The sequence below is a fragment of the Bos javanicus genome, chromosome 3 (assembly GCF_032452875.1).
Source record: "Bos javanicus breed banteng chromosome 3, ARS-OSU_banteng_1.0, whole genome shotgun sequence".
Taxonomy (NCBI): domain Eukaryota; kingdom Metazoa; phylum Chordata; class Mammalia; order Artiodactyla; family Bovidae; genus Bos; species Bos javanicus.
Window position 1 is genome coordinate 119,378,812 of NC_083870.1, and position 13,825 is coordinate 119,392,636.

Sequence of the window (13,825 nt, forward strand, 5' to 3'; positions counted from 1 at the left end):
GTGTCCTAAAGCCCCCAGCTAGTTGTCCCAGGGTAGATTGCTGGGTACATATTTACATTAGATTCAATAAAGAAGTGAAGGGATAAGCTCAGAGAGTTTGTCTAGTCCACATACCTTCACCAATTGATGTTGAACTGGGACGCATACTGTGCTTCAAAGACTCCCAGTTCATGACTCTGCCCACCGTTACACAAACTTCAAGTTCAGTGTCTTGCCCCACTGTGGGCCATTAGATTTTTGGTGGCAAAAAAGATGCCTTATTCATCTCTGCATCTTACACTTGTAGTGTGTGGTTCATGATGTGCTTCAAAGAAGGGTTGTATAAAAAGCTGGATGAAAGAATGAATTAGCTGAATAAAGAATGAATTCCTCAAACCAAACCCAGTGCCTCCCCTCAAGTCTTCTTGTCCAACTCTCAGGACACTGGGTCTCTCTGGTCACCCTCCGTCATGTGGCTGTGTGCTTCTGGCCCAGTCTCTGCAGGACATCCTTCACGTCTTTGTTTCTCAGACTGTAGATGAGGGGATTCAGCATTGGGATGACCAGGGTGTAGAAGACAGAGACCATGTTGCCCTGCTCCACGGACTCCACAGCTCCCAGATGGGCATACATGACAAAAAGGGTCCCATAAAAGAGGGACATGGCTGTCATGGCGATCCACAGGTGGAGAAGAGCTTGTGTCTCCCTCCTCCTGAGTGCATCCTCAGGATGGTCACTGTGATGTAGCCATAGGAGACGAGGACCACGAGTGTGGTGCCCACAATGATGAGGCCACACATAGCGAACAAGACCAGCTCATTGACGGCCGTGCTGGCACAACTGAGCTGGAGCAGGGGGATCACATCACAGAAGAAGTGGTTGATGTGGTTGGAGCTGCAGAACAGGAGGCTGAATGTGAGGATCGTCTGCACCCCAGAGTTGAGGCAGCCCCCACAGTGGGTGCCCAGCACCGGGCAGGCACAGACCAAGGGGTGCATGGAGATGGGGTAGCTCAGGGGGCTGCAGATGGCCACGAAGTGTTCATAGGCCATCACAGCCAAGAGGAGAGTCTCAGTCATACCCATCATGGAGAAGAAGAAGAACTGGGTGGCACATCCTGCCGGGGTCCAGCCCTGACTGATCCAGAGATTTTGAAGCGGGGACGGCGTCAGCGAGGATCAGAATACAATAGCTTCAATTAGATATTAATTAGAGATATAAAGAGTAATAGAATGAGGATAGCTCAGTAGGAAAATTCAGTGGAGAAAAGAGGCTGAGTAGCTTGGTTTACGCGGGAGACCAATAAAACTTCAAGACAAGAAGCTTGCACCACTTACGTAGGCCACAGGCATCCTTCCGTCCGCCCGAAGGAGAGGAGACACTGAGGCCTCCCCGGTCGGATCTTAGAAGCCCAGGCATAATTAGTAAGCATGGCAGGTTCCGCACTCCAGATGGAGACTCAGCCAGAGTTTGAGAGAGAGAGAGACATGGGGAGACCAGTCTTTCAAGGAACTGATCCCGATTCTTTATTTTCCATAGTCTACTTTTATACACTGAGATGTTATGCAAAAGTCATGCGGGGTCAGCAGTCCTGACTTTTATCAAAGTCAGGTGCTTCATACAAATGTATACAGAGGTCTTAAGGGTGTTACATAATCTTCTGGCCAGGGGGTCCTGCTGACAATTTATGACCCTCTCCTTGTGACAGCGGTCAGTCAACCAAGACACTTATTTCTCCAGGGGTGATTATTCTTAAAACAGATGCCACCCAAATAAAGTTACATTCCTATAGGGTGAGGGTGTAGTGGGTTTTAGTTAAGGAAAGAATTTACTTAGCCTAAGGTCTAACGTGATTTATATCAAAGGTTAATACTTATTTCTTCTATATATTCATTAATGTGTGTAAGGGCAGGGGATGTGGAGACTTAGCAACAAACATTGGCTCAACAAATGAAAAACCCTTCACCAACACAATTTCTAATCAGCCCACTATACTTATACTAATGGTTTTCTAATTTTTCTAAGGAACCTGTTTTTAGAAGGTTTAAAGCATCTTGTGCCTCTCATGATTGGGAGGCTGTGAGCAATCACATGTGGCGGGACAAGCCTGTCAGGCAGGCTAGAGAGCCTTCAGAAGAGTTTGTAGGTTAAAACAGTCCTATCACGCCCAGGAATTATTATTAACTGGAGCTCTAAGTTAACTCTTTCTCCAAAAGAGGTGGTGGGGGACAGCCCCCTGTAAAGTCAGAGGTGTAGGTGAGAGCACAAAGTAGTAAAGTAGGCAGGCTCTGGTTATGGGGGTAGATGCTTGAGGATTTCCAAGGGGACTCCTGAGGCTCAATCCCACCTTTGCGTATGTTGAGCCTCCTTCCTCATGACCTTTGCCATGGGCGGAGTGCCTCACGCTGGCCCCCAACAACATCCCTTAAAGGTGATGACCTTGGAGGAGGACAGGAAGTTGACCAGGGCCTTGGGGGCGATGACAGATGAGTAGCACAGGTCCAGGAAGGAGAGGTTCTTGAGGAAGAAGTACATTGGGGCGTGTAGATGGGCATCCAGAGTGATGACCACGATCATGGTGAGGTTCCCCAGGACGGCCACCACATACAGGGCCAGGAACAGAACAAAGAGCAGGACCTGGGTCTGTGGGCCACCCTCAAATCCCTCCAGCATGAACTCCTGCAGAGGCATCTCTGAGAGGTTTCCATTTCTGTGGGATGCCATGGCCCTGAGCTGGGGGACATGTGGCAGAGAGCAAGCGGGAGGCAGGGAGAGGGAAGAGGTGAGGGTCACAAGGTCATTCTCTCTTGGAGCACAGGGACCCTTCAGTGCCCAGTCCTCCAGGCGAGCTCAGATTGACCTGAAAAGGCAACATTTTCTCCAATTGGCTAATTCACAAATTTGCAGGGAGCACTCAGCCTGTGGGGACTCTGAACAGTCACTGTAGGGTGGGGTGGGGTGCCAGGAGGGTTGCAGAGCTGAGTGTGGAGTGCAGAAATGGCGCCACAGCCGCCTGTCTTCCCAGCGACACTGCCAGCTTTCTGCTCTTTTCTCACGTATCTAACCCTGCACGTTCTGCCCCTTCGTGTACTCTTCATTAATCTCAGAAAAGTTTCCTGGGTGTCTCTGCCCACCACGTCTTGGACAGGCCAGGAGCAGGGCAGGGGCCAGGTCTCCCTGGGCTAATGTTGGTGTTTCCAGTTTCTCTCCCCTGCATGCCTAGATTCCCATCTCAGCATCACTGCCTCTGAGCCTGGACTGGGGCATTATCTGCGAGACGAGTCCAGGGCTGGCCAGGCAGGAGGGTGTCCCCACTTCCCCTGCTGAGAGCAGACCTGAGTGCTTACTGTATGCATGGCCCTGCCCCCTTACCCACATGGTCTCCTCCCACTCCTGCAGCCCTGAGGGTGGCTGCCCTGAGCTTACCTTGTCCAGGTGAGGGCTGTGATTGCCCAGCCAGGAACTGCTCTCCCAGGGCCTCCTGAGCTCTTGACCCAGGTCTGTGCTGATGATAATCAGTCAGCACCAGGACCCCTGTCTACTGCCCTTTCAGCTCTGCCTTCCTGTATAGTGAAGGGAGAATGAGGGGGTGCCAAGGAGGGTGCCCAGGGTCTCAGAGAGCCTCAGACTGGTGCCCCAGATTCTGGAGTGGGAACTACTGGATCTTGGAGGAAGCTCATCTGCTCTTCCATGCCCTGCCCACACCTCTGGGTCACTCAGTGGGGCAAGGTGTTCTCCACCTGCAGGTCTGGGACTGAAGGCCTCTGATGGCCAATTAGGTGAGGCTTGGGCTCTGAGTGCACTGGGACTGCCAACCCCCAGGTCCCAGGAGCTGCAGTCCCAAGGCCAATCTTCCCCTAACCCCTCTCGACCCAAGGCAGGACAGACAGGAAGCCTGAAGTCTTCAGCAAGCAGTAGGGGGCCAACAGGAAAGGAACACAGACAAGTTAGAGGGACCCAGTGCCCCTCGTTGGATGAGTCTCCCCAGGGGGCAGGTGTGACCTCCTGGCCCTCAGCCTTCACTCCTGCCCATCCTTGGAGGTTGTCAGTGTCAGGAAAGGGGGCAGGTGTGCAATCTGTGCCCAGGCCAGCACACGGCCCTCTCTACTCCAGACTTAGAGACTCTGCCTCCACAAGCCTGAATTGTGGGCACATCCTTACCCCCTTGAATAATGGGAACGTGGAAATGGACTCTGAATCCCCTCTGTTGTTTTTGTTGTTGCTGGCATGTATAAAATTCTCCTTGTGTGTGTGTGTGTGTGTGTGAAATTTCAGAATAAACACATGCTTGATGAAATTCAAGAATTAAGATGTGATATAGTACAATGGGGACTTCCCAGGTGGTGCTAGTGGTAAAGAACCCACCTGTCAATGTAGGACACGTGAGTTCCATCCCTGGGTCAGGAAGATCCCCTGGAGAAAGAAATGGCAACCCACTCCACTATTCTTGTCTGGAAAATCCCACGGACAGAGGAGCCTGGAGGCTAGAGTCCATGGGGCCACAGAGTCAGACATGACTGAGCAGTTGAGCACACAACGGTACCATGGAAATACTTTTTCCTTTGGCCCCAGTAAAGCCTCGCCTCTCTTAGTAGTTGAGGGTGTCTGCCCAAGGTGTGTCTGCATGCATGAAGCCTTTCTTTTAGGATCTTTGTGTGAATCAGGTCACGCTGTCCTTAGCTCGTAGTTGGGGCCTTCACTTAACAGACAGCCTAGCAAGGGGATCTTCCCGGGTCAGTTCTGAACGTCTCCACGGTGTCCCCTGTGTGGGCGCAGCCAGCGTCACGGGTTTCCTGTCCTGACAGCCACTCCCTCACTCTCCTTCCTCTCACAAACCACGACTCAACCTATGTTCTTTCTGGGCTCCTGCTAATATTTCTGTGGGCTAAGGTCCTACAACCACAACAGGGGTCACTACGGCATAGACAGCTTGCTTTGTCTTTATTTTTTTATTAATACAGTCTATTTCCTCCAGAAATGTACAACTTATTTTCTTCCAATGGCTCACAAAGATTTGAATTCCCTTCCCCTCACCACGGCTCATCGTCATCCACCCTGACATTTGCACACTTAGCAGGCAGGTAGTGCCTATGAACGTGCTGGTCGCTCAGTCGTGTCTGACTCTGTGCAACCCCATGGATGGTAGACCACCAGGCTCCTCTGTCCATAGGATTTTCCAGGCAAGAATATTGGAGTGGGTTGTCATTTTCTTCTCCAGGGGTTTTCCCGACCCAGGGACTGAACCTGGGTCTCCTGCATTGCAGACAGATTCTTTACCGTCTGAGCCATCAGGGAAGCCCAGGCCTCTATTTCCTTGTGAGGCTGCATATTTTTTCACGTATTAATATTTGTTGACCATTGGCATTTCTGGGACTGGTTTCCTTAAAATGGTTTCCTGAGTCCTTGCTGCCCAGCTTTCAAGAGACCTGTGGGTTGGACTAGGCACCCCCATGAATTCTGTTACATCTGGAGGAGGGCACTGGGGGTGGCTGAGCCACACCTGAGGCGGGAGGTCCCTGCCCCAGACTGAGAGCCCCATCTTTGTCAGTAATTGATAAACAAGAAGACAAATTTAGTACTTATATATTATAAATGATTTAAAATATCAGCCAAGCATACTTTCTTGGTGTAAATAGAACATGACATTCAGAAACTGCAGAATATAAATTCCCTTGAAGAACATGGAACATCACTGTGGCAAGGTGAACAGTATCACCCCCTCCCTCCTCCCCCCACAAACGATGTCTACTTGGAACTTCAGAAAGAAAGTGAAAGTCGCTCAGTCATGTCCAACTCTTTGCAATCCCATGGACTGTACCCCTCCAGGCTCCTCTGTCCATGGGATTCTCCAGGACAGAATACTGGAGTGGGTAGCCATTCCCTTTTCCAGGGGATCTTCTCAACGCAGGAACTGAACCCAGATTTCCTGCATTGCAGGCAGATTCTTTCCCATCTGAGCCACCAGGGAAGCCCCCAAATACTGGAGTGGCTAGACTATCCCTTCTCCAGGGGATCTTCCCAACCCAGAAGTTGAACTGGAGTCTCCTGCCTTGTAGGCATATTCTTTACCAGCTGAGCTACCAGGGAAGCCCAAAGGGCATGTTGCTTCCCCATCAGGGAATTAAACCCCAGTCTGTCACATGACAGGCAGGGATACTCAACCACTATACTAAGAGGATGGCAAAGTTGCTCACTTGTGTTCAACTGTTTGTGACCCCGTGAACTATATAGTCCATGGAATTCTCCAGACCAGAATACTGGAGTTGGTAGCCTTTCCCATCTCCAGGGGATCTTACCAACCCAGGGATCGAACCCAGGTCTCCTGCATTGCAGGTGGATTCTTTACCATCTGAGCCAGTACGGAAGCCCAAGAATACTGGAGTGGGTAGCCTATCTCTTCTCCAGGAGATCTTCCTGACCCAGGAATCAAACCAGGGTCCCCTCCTTTGCAGGTGGATTCTTCACCAGCTGAAATACCAGAGAAGTCCTGGTAACTCAGACTATTACCCTATTTGGAAATAGGGTCTTTCCAAATGAATTAGTTAGGAAGAGGCCATACTGGATTAGAAGGACCCTAAATCCAAAAGACTTCCCTGGTGGCTCAGACTGTAAAGAATTTCATAATATGTTGAGAATTTTGGCATCTATGCTCATTAGAGATAATAGTTGGTAGTTTTTCTTTCCTGTTGTGACCTTTTCTGGCTTCTGTATCGGGGTACTGCTGGACTTGAATGAGTTTGAGAGTGTTGCCTCTTCTCCAACACTTTGAAGTTGCTTGAGAAGTATTGGCGTTGATAACTCTTTAGTGTTTTGTAGAATTCACCATGAAACCATCTGGCCTGTGGCTTTTCTTTCTTAGAAGGTTCTTCATTACTGATTCAATCTTCTTATCCATTTTTGAACTTTTTAGATTTTCTGTTTTTTCCTAATTCAGTCTTTGGAAGCCACATGATTGTGAACTTGCCCAATTTCTCGCAGGCTGTCAGTTTAATTGGCTTATAACAGGTCATAGTAATCTCTTAAAATATTTTGCATATTTTGTGTTGGTTGTAGCTTCTCCTGTTTCATGCTGCTGCTGCTGCTGCTAAGTCGCTTCAGTCATGTCTGACTCTGTGAGACCCCATAGTCAGAAGCCCACCAGGCTCCCCTGTCCCTGGAATTCTCCAGGCAAGAACACTGGAGTGGGTTGCCATTTTCTTCTCCAAAGCATGAAAGTGAAAAGTGAAAGTGAAGTCACTCAGCTGTGTCCGACTCTTAGCGACCACATGGACTGCAGCCTACCAGGCTCCTCCATTCATGGGATTTTCCAGGCAAGAGTACTGGAGTGGGGTGCCATTGCCTTCTCCGCGTTTATTTGGGCCTTCTCTTTTTCTTAATGTATCTGACTAAAGGCTTATCAATTTAGTTTATCTTTTCAAAGAACCAATTATGATTTCATTGATCTTTTCTAGTTTTTTCTTTTAGTCTGATTTATTTATTTCTGGCCTGATATTTTAAAAAGATTTCTTTGATGTGGACCACTTTTAAAGTCTGTATTGAATTTGTTACAACATTACTTCTGTTCTATGGTTTTTGTTTTTGTTTTGTTTTGGCCCCAAGGCATGTGGGATCTTAGCTCCCCAACCAGGAATCAAATTTGCACCCTATGCATTGGAAGATGAAGTCTTGACCACTGGACTTCCAAGCAAGTCCCTGGTCTGACTTTTATTATTTTGTTTCTTCTAGTAAATTTGGATTTTGTTTATTCTCTTTTTCTATTTTCTTTTGGTGTAAAGTTGGATTGTTTATTGGATATTTTTCTTATTTTATGAATTAGTTTGTATTGCTATAAACTTCACTCTTAGAACTGTTTTAGCTGTATCACCTAGATTTTCGATTGATGTGTTTTTCTTTTCATTTGACTCCAGGTATTTTAAAACTTTTCTTCTTTGATTAATTCAGTGATCTATAGGTAGTTTAAGTGAAAGTGAAGTCACTCAGTTGTGTCTGACTCTTTTCGACCCCATGGCCTGTAGCCTACCAGGCTCCTCGGTCCATGGGATTCTCCAGGCAAGAATACTGGAGTGGGTTGCCATTTCCTTCTCCAGGGGATCTTCCTGAACCAAGGATTGAACCTGGGTCTCCCGCATTGCAGGCAGACGCTTTAACCTCTGAACCACCAGGGAAGCCCATAGGTGGTTTAGGAACATATTGTTTAAGTCTCTGTGTTTGTCGGGTGTGTGGCAGTTTTATTTTTTTGCAGTTGGTTTCTAGTTTCATACCTTTGTGGTCAGAATAAAGGTGTGTTATGATTTCAATATTCTTGAAGTTATTGAGACTTATTTAGTGGCCTTGAATGTGATCTGTCCTAGAGAATATTCCACATGCACTTTGAAGAATGTGTATTCTGCTGTTTGGGGATAAAATATTCTGTATATAGCAATTCATTCTATCTGATATAATAGGTCATTTAAAAGCACTGTTTCCTTACTGATTTTCTGTGACATTAAAAAACAGCAATGTGATAACTACTTCACAAGTATTAGAATGGCTACTCTTAAAAACAAATAAAGAAAAGAGGATAGGCTGACTAGGAAGTGGAGAAATTGAAAGATTTTTGCTCTGTTGATGGGAATGTAAATTGATACAACTACTATGGAAAGTACTTTGGAGATTTTCTCCCAGATTAAAAAACCATTTACTATATGATCCAGTAATTGCATGTATGAACTTAGAAAGCAGTATCTATAAGAGATATTTGGACAGCAGGTGAAAGGTAGAAGTACCCTAGGTGTTGAATAGATAAACAAAATGATAGATGAATAGATAAGCAAAATGTGGTGTATATACATGATGGACTGTTATTCAACCTTTAAAAATGAAAATATGTTCATTTACAGCAATATGAATGACCCTTGAAAAAATTATGCCAAGTGAAATAACCAGAGAGAAAAAGGCATATTCTGTGTTTTACTTACCTGTGGAATTGAAGGTAGCCACTTTCATGGAGATAGAAAGTAAAGGTTGGCTATCAGTGGTGGAGGTGAGGGGAAAATAAGGAGTTGTTGCTGAAGGGGTGTGCAGTTCAGTTTTGCAGGATGAAATTTTCTGGAGATCTGTTACACAAGAAGGTGAATATATTGAGCAATACTAAACTGTACACTTATGATGGTTAGATGGTTGGAAGGCATCAGTGGCTCAATGGACATGAGTTTGGGCCAACTCAGGGAGACAGTGAAGGACAGGGAAGTCTGAAGTCTGGTGTGCTGCAGTTCACAGGGTCACAAAGAGTCGGACATTACTTAGCAGCTGAACATCAACAGCAAGCTGTACACTTATAATTGGTTACAACAGAAATGTTATTTTAAACACAATAAAAATCGTTAATCTTTTAAAAAAGTAAGGAAACAGAATTAAAACTACAACATGGTCTTCAAACGTAAGATGTTTATTCTACACTTAATTAAGATAACTAGAGCTATGTCAGGTGTATTTCAGAGTACAATGGCTAGTTAGCACTGAACTCAAATTATAATCAGCCAGGAGATATGTGCTGAAAACCTGCAATGTGGCACAGGATGCAATGAATGTATAGCATGAACAAACCTAATAAACTACTTCTAAAATTGTAAAGAGGTGTTCACTACAATCTGAAATCTGGGCAACAGACAAATGGAGATGTGCAGGGTTTTTACAAGTCATGTTTTCCAGACTATTGGAGAATTTCTACTCCATTGACTATCTGATGAACTTCCTAAATTTATTCCAAAGTCAGAATTAATGCTCTTCTACTAGAACCACTAGATCAGATCAGATCAGATCAGTCAGTCAGTCGTGTCCGACTCTTTGCGACCCCATGAATCATAGCACGCCAGGCCTCCCTGTCCATCACCAACTCCCGGAGTTCACTCAGACTCACGTCCATCGAGTCAGTGATGCCATCCAGACATCTCAATGAGGTGGCCAAAGTACTGGAGTTTCAGCTTTAGCAAGAGATCTCCTTCAGAATGGACTGGTTGGATCTCCTTGCAGTCCAAGGGACTCTTCAAGAGTCTTCTCCAACACCACAGTTCAAAAGCATCAATTCTTCAGCGCTCAGCCTTCTTCACAGTTCACTACATGACCACAGGAATCTGCTTTTGAATATGCTATCTAGGTTGGTCATAACTTTCCTTCCAAGGAGTAAGCATCTTTTAATTTCCTGGCTGCAGTCACCATCTGCAGTGATTTTGGAGCCCAGAAAAATAAAGTCTGACACTGTTTCCACTGTTTCCCCATCTGTGTTTCCTCATTTTGGATTCAGATTCTATGTGCTGTTCTTAGTCATGTCCGAATCTTTGTGACCCCATGGACTGTAGACCACCAGGCTTCTCTATCCTTGGGATTTCCCAGGCAAGAATACTGGAGTGGGTTGCCATGCCCTCCTCCAGGGGATCTTCTCAACCCAGGGATCAAACCCAGGTCTCCCTCATTGCAGGCAGATCATTTACTGTCTGAGGCCCAAGGGAAGTCCAAGAATATCGAAGCTGGTAACTTATCCCTTCTCCAGGGGATCTTCCTGACTCAGGAATTGAACTAGGGTCTCCTGCATTGCAGGCAGATTCTTTCCCAGCTGCATCACCAGGGAAGGCCCTAAGATATTATAAGTTGAAGAATTAAGATTAAGGTATTATAAATCCTGGAATATCCTTTTGAAAATCCACAGAATGAAGAATAAGAGAGAGAGAAGGGAGAAGAAGGAGGAGAAGGAGAAAGAAAAAAAAAGGAGAAGGAGGAAGGGAAATGTAAGAAGAGAAAGAAGGAGGAAGAGAAAGACTAGGAAGAAGAGGAGGAGGACCAGAGGAGAATGAGGGGCAGAATTTGGAAGATGGAACAGTCGTGTAGCATGAGAAGATACCAAGGCATGCCAGACCTGGAGCAGAACACCATGGGAACTTCTCAAAGAAAGAAATTCATTATATTAGACAAATACAGTAATATATGTCAGCATGCTCAGAGATGAGACAAATGGGGACAAGAATCAAGCAGAGACCTTGGAGTAGCTTCCTACTGAGTAACTGTGAGCAGCAACCAGATAAGTTAGCTGTCAGCCTCTCCCCACAGTCCTCCCGAGCAGGCAGAGAAGGAGATGGAGAGTTGTGGTTAGAGAGGCAGGACACATCCCTACTGACCATCCAGGGTAGAGACCACCCCTGTGTCCACAGGGCCACCTCCTCATGGTGACCATGGGAGTGGATGACCCCATCAAAGGGAGGCATAATGAGGCCACTGGGCTCTGAATCCAGGCAGCGTGTTGGGTCCATGGAGCATGAGGGTGGAGCTCTGAATGGTCAGGTCAAGACAGAGGGTCCAGGATCTCCCAGGGAGTGTGGGACAGAGAGCAAGGAGCTGTGCTCTCTGCCAAGAAAGGGCATCTTCTCTCTCCATATCCTGTCTCTAGGGCAGCCATCAGGACCTTCAGAGATGTTTGAGCCGATAAAGCACCATTTTCTGTGGTCAGAAGTAGTCTGGTTGTGTGGTAGACAGTCGCTGGATCTTTGGGTATGAGACATCCACAATGACTCCCTGGGGCTCCCAGCTGCAGTCTGAGGGGAGAAACCCTGGACAGGGAGCACTAGGAGCATCTGAAACAGGAGCACAGGTGCTCCCTGCTGCCTTGTTGGGTGGTGACATCAGTGAACAGAAGAGGGAGGGGAGGAACAGCCCCACTCAGGATTGAGGGGAAGCATGGTCTTTGTAACTCCCCCTAGTTGGCTGTGGTGACCCAGGCTATCACCAAGAAAGGGGCAAGGCTGAGTGTCCTCAGGTTCCCCTTCTATGTGGTTCAGGGGAGATTACCAACCTCATATTTACAGTAGATTTAGGGAAGGAGGGATAGGAATGGCCTGAGAGTTTATCTACTCACATACCTTCACTGGAAATTGTTGAACTTGGGACATAAATTCTGTTTCAATATTCTGTTCACTGCTCTGACAGTTGTGTTATTCAAACTTCAAGATTAGGGTCTTGCCCCATCATTCACCATCATTTTTCTGGTGCCTTATCTGATCTCTTCATCTCACACTTGCATGGGGGGCCCATGATGTGCTTCCACAGTGTTGAATGAAATGAATGAAAGAATCACTTGGATGAATGAAGAATGAATACTTCCAACCAAACCTCTGTCTCCCCCAGAGCCCTCATGTCCAGCCCTCAGGACATTCTGTCTCTTCAGTCACCCTCCTTCACGTGGCTATGTGCTTTTGGATCAGTCTCTGCAGGGCATCCTTCACGTCCTTGTTTCTCAGACTGTAGATGAGGGGGTTGAGCATCGGGATGACCAGGGTGTAGAAGACAGAGACCACCTTGCCCTGCTCCATGGACTGCACAGCTCCCGGCTGGGCATACATGACAAAGACAGTCCTATAAAAGAGGGACACGGCTGTCATGTGGGAGCCACAGATGGAGAAGAGCTTGTGTCTCCCTCCTCCTGAGTGCATCCTCAGGATGGTCACTGTGATGTAGCCATAGGAGGTGAGGACCACAAGTGTGGTGCCCACGATGATGAGGCCACAGAAGCCAAACATGACAAGCTTGTTGATGGCTGTGTTGGCACAAGTGAGCTGTAGCAGGGGAATCACATCACAGAAGAAGTGGTCGATATGGTTGGAACTGCAGAAAGGGAGGCTGAATGTGAAGCTGGTCTGCAGGATGGAATTGAAGCAACGTCCACAGTAGGAGCCCAGCACCAGGCAGGCACAGACTGAGGGGCGCATGGAGATGGGGTAATGCAGGGGGTTGCAGATGGCCATGAAGCGGTCATAGGCCATCACAGCCAAGAAGAATGCCTCAGTGGTGCCCATCATGGAGAAGAAGAAGAACTGGGTGGCACATCCCTTAAAGGTAATGACCTTGGAGGAGGATAGGAAGTTGACCAGGGCCTTGGGGCTGATGACAGATGAGTAGCACAGGTCCAGGAAGGAGAGGTTCTTGAGGAAGAAGTACATTGGGGAGTGCAGATGGGCATCCAGGGTGATGACCACGATCATGGTGAGGTTCCCTAGGACGGCCATGAAGTACAGGGCCAGGAACACTGCAAAGAGCAGGGCATGGTTCTGCGGACCACTGTCAAATCCCTCGAACACAAACTCCTGCAGAAGCATCTCTGAGAGGTTTCCACTTTTGGGGGGTTGCATGGCCCTGCGCTGGGGGACATGGGGCAGAGAGCAGAGAATAAGTGGGAGACAGCAAGGGGAAGTCAGTCTAAGTCAGATCATTTTCTCTTGGATAACAGGGGCCCTTCAGCACCTTACTGTTCACTGACTAAGAGACCACCAGCTACACAGTTCTGCTCCAGATGAGCTCAGGTCGACCTGAAATGTAAACATTTCCTCTGATGTACTAATTCCTAAGAATGCTTGAAACACTCACTCTATGAGATGGCTCCAGGGGTCCTGCTGAGCTGAGAGTCTCCAGAGTAAGGATAGCTTCCATCTCCCTGTCCTTGTTTTGCAGGACATGCTCTCCCTTCCCATGGGGATGGTCCTGAGTGGTGCCATTCCTGCACCTGCTCAAGTATCCAATCCTGCACCTTCCACCCCTATTTTACTCATTTTTAATTTTAGAAATCATTAAGCACCTGATGCTATCAGGAACGGACCCAGTGATGGTTCTAACTCCAGGCCAGTGTGGGAGCAGATCAGGGACCAGCCTTCACCAGGCTAAAGTGAAACTATGTCTGTCTCTCCTGCAGACCCCGAGACCTATTTCACCATCTTTATCTCTAATAAGACTGTGATGGCAACCAACAACAGAGTCCTCCACATCCTTGAGAATCTAAGGGTTCTTTCTTGCAAAGCCCAGATGTTAGGCAGTTCATGGGCAGGGG

General features: G+C 47.3%; 1 protein-coding gene and 1 pseudogene across 1 annotated transcript; both read right to left on the reverse strand.

The window, feature by feature from the left end:
- Positions 1-447: 447 nt before the first annotated feature.
- On the reverse strand, positions 448-2,809 carry LOC133245384 (olfactory receptor 9S13-like; annotated as a pseudogene).
- A 9,373-nt stretch (positions 2,810-12,182) lies between these two features.
- On the reverse strand, positions 12,183-13,155 carry LOC133245385 (olfactory receptor 9S13-like). The gene has a single exon (XM_061413263.1). The coding sequence runs from the start codon at positions 13,131-13,133 to the stop codon at positions 12,183-12,185; it is 951 nt and encodes a 316-aa protein (XP_061269247.1). The 5' UTR covers positions 13,134-13,155.
- Between the last annotated feature and the right edge of the window lie 670 nt (positions 13,156-13,825).